This window comes from Vigna umbellata, chromosome 7 (assembly GCF_029865625.1).
Source record: "Vigna umbellata cultivar VRB3 chromosome 7, Vumbellata_1.0, whole genome shotgun sequence".
Lineage (NCBI taxonomy): Eukaryota > Viridiplantae > Streptophyta > Magnoliopsida > Fabales > Fabaceae > Vigna > Vigna umbellata.
Genome location: NC_142171.1, coordinates 40357800 through 40367692, shown reverse-complemented (window position 1 = coordinate 40367692; position 9893 = coordinate 40357800). Strand labels below are relative to the sequence as shown.

General features: G+C 31.4%; 1 protein-coding gene across 3 annotated transcripts; it reads left to right on the top strand.

The window, feature by feature from the left end:
* Window positions 1-4602: 4602 nt before the first annotated feature.
* On the top strand, window positions 4603-8071 carry LOC124841357 (uncharacterized). Of its 3 annotated transcripts, none has more exons than XM_047317612.2 (6): window positions 4603-4764; window positions 5191-5289; window positions 5433-5697; window positions 5798-5994; window positions 6781-6968; window positions 7415-8071. In XM_047317612.2, the coding sequence occupies exons 2-6, from the start codon at window positions 5195-5197 to the stop codon at window positions 7699-7701; spliced, it is 1032 nt and encodes a 343-aa protein (XP_047173568.1). In that variant the 5' UTR covers window positions 4603-4764; window positions 5191-5194; the 3' UTR covers window positions 7702-8071. The 3 variants fall into 3 exon arrangements, with proteins under 3 accessions (XP_047173568.1, XP_047173571.1, XP_087949947.1); XM_047317615.2 differs by having other exon boundaries at window positions 4609-4764; window positions 5195-5289; XM_088093821.1 differs by having other exon boundaries at window positions 4616-4764; window positions 5083-5289.
* Window positions 8072-9893: the final 1822 nt, after the last annotated feature.

The following is a 9893-nucleotide window of genomic DNA, read 5'->3' as shown; positions in this document are numbered from 1 at the left end:
ACCCAATCTTACCACTTTGCACCTATCTTGACCAATTTAATGACTCAAACAAGTCACAATACAGTGGGTGAAACTGTCCCCACAGTCCAAAAACATGACAAACCTCATTTGCTCAAAATCACTACCTCACTTCCTCTAAAATGACCAAAAAGTGACCCTAAGACACTTGATTTTCCTTCCTATCAACACCACAACAAATTTTCCACACCAAAGCAGTTCCAACATACATAATTCATCACTCAAAATCATCCCAAACAGTTCATATCCATCAATCACCAAATTCACATAACATTCACACTTCCATACATGCATTTCAAGTTAGCAAAAATCAAAATTATGCTTCCAACAACATACCAATTTGAAAATCATCATGCATTCACGTCATACAACTAAATCGAAAAAGAAGAACTAGCTCCCCTTACTTGGAAGTTGAGTTGTACAGCTTGCTAGAATACTTTAAACAGGACCCCACATAGCGGAGAACCAAACAGGACCTACAGATCACCGCATTGGTGACAGCCAACAACTCTTAGAGCTAGAATAGGGTAAGGAATGAAAAGAAGAATACACAAGGGACATGCAAGAGCAAAATCGCATGCCCTAATTTCAAGGACAGTGGAGGAAAAGGGCAAAACCACTTACCCACTATAGAACGCGAAACCGATCGGTTCAAGTCGAAGCTCTCGACTCCGGGAATGCAGAATCACCACCTAAATGACAATGCATCCATCAAATTTCAAGATTTGGTAGAGAGAAGGCAGAGAAAGTTAGGGCTTGAATTTTTTAGAGAGAGAAGCTTAGAAAATTAGAATCTGCTGAGTTCTTTCCTAAAGTCAGATTGACTTAGAGAGATGGGCCAGCTGCCCCACATAGGGCCCAATGGCCCTTTTTATAAATTTACAGGCCCTTACATTCTCCCACACATCAAAAATTTTCGACCTCGAAAATTAAAGTTATCAACTAGAAGGAATAATCCATCTTCATCGTAGACTCTAGAACCACCACTTATGTTGACAAAATACTACTCCCCTCAACTTCACTAACATGAAAACATTGTCTCTGTACTAAAATGCTCTAATGCTCAATAGTGTAGATTGGTCTAGCCATTACTCTCAAGACAAATATGAACTCCTAAACTTCAACTATTAAGAATCTTTCTTTCGCACAACCAACCCTATTCTCTTCATACCTAATTTGCCCTTCTATAAAACGGATGTCAACATCCGTTTTACCTTCAACGGATGTTGACATCCGTTAACGGATGTGCCACATCCGTTTAATAAATTTTTAAAAAGTATTTTATTTATTATTTAAATAATAATATATACATTAAATTAATAATAATTATTTTATTAAATAAAAAAAATTAATTTATAAATAATTAATAATAATTTTTAAAAAATTAAATAATATATATTAATTTAAAATATACAAAATTAAAAACAAAAAAAAAGGCAACGGATGATGCCACATCCGTTTTAATATATTTATAACAAATTTTTTAATTATTATTTAAATAATAATACATAAATTAAATTTAATAATAATTATTTTATTAAATAAAATAAAATTAATTTATAAATAATTAAATAATAATTTTAAAATAATTAAATAATATTTATACATTAATTTAAAATAAAAAAATTAAAAAAAAACTAAAAATAAAAAAAAAATGCAACGGATGTCGCCACATCCGTTCCGTTAACGGATGTGGCACATCCGTTTTAATATATTTATAACAAATTTTTTAATTATTATTTAAATAATAATACATAAATTAAAATTAATAATAATTATTTTGTTAAATAAAATAAAATTAATTTATAAATAATTAAGTAATAATTTAAAAAAAATTAAATAATATTTATATATTAATTTAAAATACAATAAATTAAAAAAATAAAAATTAAAAAAAAAAAACTCAACGGATGTGCCACATCCGTTGAAGAATTTTTTCTTCAACAGATGTTGACATCCGTTGAAGAAAAGAGGTGGGGGTGTAGGACATTTTAAAATATAAAGGATAATTTTGAAATTTTAGAAAAATGTGGTGGTACAGGGAGCAAAGTGGGGTGGTGTAGGGAGCAACACCCAACTATAGAAACGGATAAAAAGAAAAATATGGGGTGTTGCTCCCTCCACCCCCACACATCTCTTCCTCCACCTCCCCTTTACTATTTTGCCCCTTCCTCCACCTTTCCTTTACTATTTTGCCCCTCATTAAAATTTTATTTTTAAAATTATTGTTTTTTAATTTTATTCATTTATATCATATTTCACTGATAACCTGATAACCTACGTAGTTCCTTGTATGAGTAAAATATTTTTCTGCAAAGCTTGGTAATCGTGAAAAGAATTATCAAGCAATCTTCCTCTTGTTCTCGGTGCACTACGTGGTGCAGTGCGTTTGTGGTGTAGTGTCCTTGTCGTAGTTCCTCTCTAGGTACGTAGTCATAATCCTTCCAATAATCCTAAACCTTAAACCCTTCCCATACTTCCAATAATCCTTTTAATATCTAAGCCTATAATCCTTGCATGAGCCGTAAAACGTAGTAAAATAAAAACGAAACGTAAAAGGAACACTGCCTCTGGACGGATGACATCCTTCAACGGATGTCAACATCCGTTTAAGGCGAAACGGATGTCGACATCCGTTTTGCCTTAAACGGATGTTGACATCCGTTGAAGGATGTCATCCGTCCAGGAGTATTGTTCCCTACACCAAGTTTAAAATATTAATCCTTAAACGGATCTCCACATCCGTTAACGGATCTCAACATCCGTTAACGGATTTCAATGGAGGTAAATTTATTATAGAAAGAGTGCACCAGACACTAGTCACGGGACCACGGCCTCTTATTACAACCCCTCACCCATGTGCTTCTCTGCTCATTAATTTTATTCTTCCCGCTAATTAGTCTACCTACGTAGTTTGGCCATGAAATAAATTAAGCTCCAACATTATGGAACCTCGTGAAGCCAATTTCTTGTTTGTTTCAAATTTTTTTTCGCAAGCTTGGAAGAAAACACCTGCAAGATTGAGACTTGTACTTATTTCTTGTACTCCAAAAATTATTTACCCCATTTTCTAGTTGACAGCAACTCCAATTGTGTCACACTAACTTGTATTTTATTTACAGTAATTTATATTTAAATTTATAATTTTAAATGTTATATATGATTAGTTTTTAAACGTTGATGAGGCTTGACGGAAGAGAAAATGATAAACGGTGAAGAAGAAGCTTGACGGAAGAGAGAAAGGTAAACAGAAATGGAAGAGAGGAAGAGGTGCAGAGGGAAGTAAATCAGAAGTTTTAAATAAAATAAAATATTAAAATAATAAAAATAAAAAATTTTAACTTTTGAGGATATAATTGTCATTTTAGAAGGATATAATTAGCATTTTAGAAAATTGGGGAGGTGGAGGAAGAGATGTGTGGGGGTGGAGGGAGCAACACCCAAAAATATGTGATGAGAGTGTGAAAATGAATTGGGTTGCTGGTCCAAGAAAAAGAAAGGTGGAGGAATGAATGAAAATGGATTTGGGCTTTCCTTTTAATTGTTTTCTTTTTCTTTTTCATCATCATTTTCTTTTAAAATAAAGAATTTCCTAATTTTTATTTTCTTGTTTCTTAATTAACTTTAATCCAAAATTAAATTTTTACTTATCAAGACTTATTATTTTTAAATTCACTAAGTCAATTTGAAATCGATATCATTTGTCAAATATTCTTTAAATAGATTAATGTGTAATTTATATGATTATTGTATGTTTTTTAATTTATTAAAATTAAATTATTTATAAATTGTTAATGAAAGTCGTTAAATAATGTATCATTTATCTTATATAAGAAATATATATATATATATATATATATATATATATATTATTTTGAAATACTAAATTCTTTATAAAAACTTTTTTTCTTATGTTAGAGTAAGGCAGAAAATTTTGTAAGGATATTACAGGGACAAATCCTTTCTATGCAATTAAGGAAGCTTTAAGAGTTCTTTTATTTAGATATACTTATTGTTTTTTTCTTATACGTTGATATCTATATTAGAATATTTTAATATAAAAGATAAAATTCATAGGAATAATTATCTTTATTAAATCCAGTAAAAAATGTAAAAACACATACATAATATATATAATTTCTTGAAGAATTTTATAACTTTAAAATTTTGAACAAAAGCTTTTTAATTATTCAAGTTGTCATCAAACTTTGAAAAGTATTTTTATTAAGAATATGTGTCAAGATAAATTTAAGACAGAGTCTTATAAAATGCTTTTATTGGTCTATGTTAATATCAGGTAAAATTTGAGTCTTAAAAGAATGGAAATATATACTTTGAACTTAAAAACATATAATTTTACCCAAAATAAAGTAAAACATTATAAAGAGAATATGTTTTGGAAAACTTTTACCTACTATTACTCTTGTCATAGATATAACTTTAAACTAAATTCTTAATCTTATTTTTATTATTCCCATAATTAATAATACTTGTATGATTATAAGAAGTTAATCCCTCAATTTTTATAGCCATACTTGTAAAGTCCTTATACTAAAAAATCACTTATATAAAAAGTAAAATTCTTTGTCAAAAGAAGGAATTTATTTAGTCTCCTCTCACCCTTAGCATGAGCTTCACTGCAACCCCGATCTTTCACACGCAAAGACTCCTTCTGTCTACCATTCTTTGATTCTTCAAAGTACTTCAAATTTTTGCATCATCTCAAGACTCTCTTCGCCGAAAACGGTATCAAGATAGTTTTTTTTTTTTTTTTTCTTTTACCCTCTTTCATTTCTCACCAGAGCTCAATTTGCTACCTCGTGTACTGTTATTGCAAATTTTGCATAGATGCGATTTTGGCTGCTTATGCTATGTATACTCTCTACCTTTTGAACTTCCGATCTATCACAATGGTAAAGATTCCCTTTTGACGAGATTTGAGATGTGGGTCTTGAATTGAAGATCCTGTTGTCTCTGTATATACTAAAATTTGTGTAAATATGCGTGCTTTTTCCTCACCCCACTAACTTTTTTTTTCCCTTTTTTGCTTGCCAATGTTTGAAGGAGAATTATTTGGGCAGAAATATAGAATTTTGCATGCACCACTTTGGTGGCATTTGGATAATTTTGCTGATGCAGACGTGTGACCTTTGTGTTTCAAATGCTATGTAGCCAGATGTTTGATGGCTGGGTGTGTGCTTTTCTTTTGGTGCTTTCTTGGTCTGTGGAGGTGATTGATGCAAGTGCTGGTGATGCTGATCCCCGCTACAGGTTCAGCACTTGTTGCCTTTTGCTCCTTTTTCAGTTTTTCATTGTATCCAAATATTCGAAGTTACTATTTGCTCCATGAGTTAAGTAGAATTTTGTTGGATTTCTCCAACCTATTTTTGTTTCTTGTTTGGTTTGGATATCAGGGTTTGTGTAACACAATGTCAGCAAACTGGATGTGTTGGCCAAAGATGCTTTCCAAATTGTAAATTTTCTTCAGATGGAGAACTTTTTGATCGTCCGTGGTACATGCAGCAAGGACCACTCGATATACAATGGAAAAAATGGGATTGTCAATGTGATTGTCGGTACTACTGCATGGTTGATAGAGAGAAAGAGAGGGAGTCACAAAACCTTGGCCCTGTCAAATATCATGGCAAATGGCCTTTCAGGCGTTTATATGGGATGCAGGTATGTTGGCAAAGAAGCCATACTTATGTTTTCATTTGTGTTGGTATCCAATCATTTTAAATTCCTTTGTTTGATAACTGCCATGTATCCTTTCAACCAGGAGCCTGCTTCTGTGGCTTTTTCTGCTCTAAATCTTGCAATGCATTTTCATGGTTGGGTCTCCTTTTTCATTCTTATATACTATAAATTGCCTCTAAAAGATGGAAAGAAGGCGTATTATGAGTATGCTGGTCTGTGGCATGTGTATGGGTTCTTATCACTAAACTCCTGGTTCTGGAGTGGAGTTTTCCACAGTCGGTAAGTTATGCAGATATTTTAATTATTTTGAACTGAATCTATATATCTCTGTGTTTAATAATGTCATTCTCATTTGGTTAATTTGACCATAAATAAATAGTGATTGATTTTAGGTGGTGTTAATCAGCCTGTATATTGTGGTTTTTGCTAGTGAAGATTGAATCAAAATATATACGAATGAAATGTAAATGCAGAAAAAAGTTTCTTAATTTGTAATGCTACCCATTTGTAAGCTATCTTGCTATTTCACCATAAATAGTAATTAGTTTTAGGTGGTGTCAATCAGTCTGTATTATTTTTTTTTCTAGTGAAGTTCTACTTCGTAGCTCTTATGTTGAAGTCTGAATCAGCTGGCAAAAGATATGACTCAAATTGAATCGCTGTGTATGTATGCATATGAAATGTTAATGCAGAAACAGTTCCTTAATTTTATTCTTGGTTTAAGAATATTTCTATTAATACTACCCATTTGGAAGATTCATTCTTTGAAGGCTTTCTTCATTGAAAAATTAAAAGCCTCACGTAAAATTCATTTTTTGATTACATATAAGCGGTTTAAAGTTACTATGTTGTTCTTAATTATGTTGATGTTCCAAGAAATTTCCTCAGTCTTGGTTTAAAATCCCACTTTAACATTGAGAAAGAAACAAAACATGTCCATTAATTGTTGAATGTAGCTATTTATGTATCCTAAAATTTCCCTTTCATCCTAAGTTCCGTTTTCTTTTCTTCTTTTCCTCTCTTTTAAGCTTAAATTTAAATTGTTTGTGTTGTTTTGTACTGCAGAGATGTTGATCTAACTGAGAAACTAGACTACTCATCTGCAGTGGTTCTACTTGGATACTCCCTCATTTTAGCCATCTTACGAACCTTCAGTGTTCGGGATGAGGCTACCAGAGTTATGGTTGCTGCTCCATTAATTGCTTTTGTGACCACCCACGTAATGTACATCAACTTCTATTTACTAGATTACGGTATGTCCTGCCATGTAATCTTGATATTGTTATTGTCCAGTGTGAAGTTGAATGCAAGATCAATTTGTTATTGATCTCCTCAAAATCACTTATCTGGAGATGTCTATTAATTATGGATGTCATTCATCTTTGTGCCTTCTGCTTCCATCACAAGATTTTTGACAGCATTCTTAGCTAATCATTTTTCATTCCAGTTCCAACCAATTCTTTGAACTTAAGCATATGAGACTGACTTTTGAGGGGGGTGCCAAGATTGAATTTGGCTTGAACAACTACCATCTTTAACAAAATTGAAGTTATGATTTTACTGCAAGTTTTCCAATACAAGAGGTCTTATGTGCACATGAGAGAGACATAAGTTTTGACTTGCATTTTTTCTTCATTGTGTCTGTAATTTCTCGTTTTCTCTTGTGCTGATTTTGATAACATTGTCAACCTAACTGTAGGATGGAATATGGTAGTTTGCATAGTAATGGCTGTGGGACAACTTTCCATGTGGGCAGTTTGGGCTGGTTTTAGTAAGCATCCTTCGCGTTGGAAGCTATGGTTTGTTGTTTTTTCTGGTGGCCTTGCAATGCTTTTAGAAATCTATGATTTCCCTCCATATCTTGGACTTTTTGATGCACATGCTATTTGGCACGCCACTACTATTCCTCTAACCTACATTTGGTGGAGTTTCATCAGAGATGATGCTGTGTTTCGAACCTCTAATCTTGTTAAGAAGGCCAAGTAACTTCCTTTTCTGCTCACTCAATGCTTTGAAGATCATTCTTCTACTCACAGCCAAGGCTGTGTTTGATGTTGTACTTGTGAGTGCTCATTTCATTTGCTACCATTAGTATAGATTTAGTTGCGGAGTTTTGCCTTTACATTTTGTTGAAAGATGAACTTGACATTCTTGATTATCACTTCAAGACTGAAAGATCATTTCAGGATTTTGGCATATTTATATTTAGATTACTTAAACGTGTACAAATTCTTACTTGTATTGGTCGAGTGATTCAATTTTGAAGGATTCTTAGGTAGCTTTGCATGTGTACTATGGACAGAACGAAATGGAACTGTTATATCAGTTCTCTTTTATTCCATGCTATTTAGTTGCATCAGAATGTGCCATGTTTTTAAAAATCACATATTCTAATATGTTCTGTTTTTTAAATTAATCAAATGTAGAGAACTAAACTAATTTCATTGTCTTAATAAGTGGGTGTATTTCTAATTCAATCTCATAAAATTGATTTGTAATGTGAAAGTTACATCACTTATATATTATAATTCAAATTTATTCTTATTTGATGTGAGATCTTTAACACACCTTTGCATGTTGAGAATTAACATCTTGAATGTGAAATAAAATATTTATGGGTTACAAGAGTCCAATAACGGTATCATAATAGTTTCGAAGAATTGTAGTAGGACAAACTATAAATAACTATATACCATCTTAGTGTTGGAAATCCAAGTGAGTTTAACTTTGACATTAAGTAGAGATGAGAAAGTTGAATATCATTTGAACAAGAAAATTCATAAATTTATTGTTTTAAGGTTTTAGGTTCGAGGTGTGTCTATCCTTTATTTGTGTTGGATTCATGTCTTGGTGTTGTTTCTATGATGAATCATTCCTCAAAAGAATCATAAGTGGTATCAAAGTCGAAGGTTTGTTTCGGTGACCAGATCAAATGAATCTATGTATCGAAAGTTTTTCTACAAGACAATTGTTGCAAATGTATCTCATTAAGATGAACGGTAGTACAAACAAAGGAGTACTTGTGATTTGATAAAGAAAAAAGTATCATTGGGAAGTCCAAATGAGTCTAATTTCTAGGTTGAGTAGAGATGAAAAAGTTGACATCAAATAAGAAAAAAAGACTGATAAAATATGTTTTGAATTGGTAGTACAAACAAAGGAGTACTTGTGATTTGATAAAGAAAAAAGTATCATTGGGAAGTCCAAATGAGTCTAATTTTTAGGTTGAGTAGAGATGAAAAAGTTGACATCAAATAAGAAATTCCCAAATGAGTCTAATTTCTAGGTTGAGTAGAGATGAAAAAGTTGACATCAAATAAGAAAAAAAGACTGATAAAATATGTTTTGAAAGAAAAAAAGATAAAATATGTTTTGAAAGAAAAAAAGACTGATAAAATACGTTTTGAATTAGAGGTTGGATTAATATCTTATGTGGATTAGACTTATCTCATTGGTATTCATTTTTTCTTGTGAGTCATCTTTCAAAATTAGTAAGTGAATTTATGTATAATTTAATTGTACAAAATTTGTTTGTAAAATGAAAATTATAATTTCATTAATATATTATAATTGAGTCTTACTCCTATTTTATAGGAGATTTGCTATTCATTATATTATGATATGTCAACTACACGGTAAGTTTTGTCGTTTCAAAATTGTAACTAAGTTTACAGCATTTGGATATTTTTGAAGTGATTTTTGGTTACTTACAACTACAACATAATAGTAATAACAAGATGTCAAAGAATATATGAAAAAAATATATATGCTATTGGCTTGTTAACATTTTTCTGTAATTAATATGGAAAATGACACTTGAACAACCATTTTTGACAACATTTAGACACGCGCACACGTGTCAAAATCTGAGTGGTCCATTTTCATTTAATTTTTCCAACTGGACCACTCAGATTTTGACACGTGTGCGCGTGTCTAAATGTTGTCAAAAATGGTTGTTCAAGTATCATTTTCCAATTAATATTAGGCAGAATAGAAGAAAGAAAGTATTTAAGTTATGTGTGTGAAAAGGAGATGAAAGTCTATTGAAGACTTTTGGTTAATCTAGTTTCTTCAATTATAACTTTCCCGTAATATTATATGTTTGGTGAATTAAGTGAATTAGTTCATAATTGTGACTATACATATTAAAACGGTATGTTAATATGATGTTGTATATG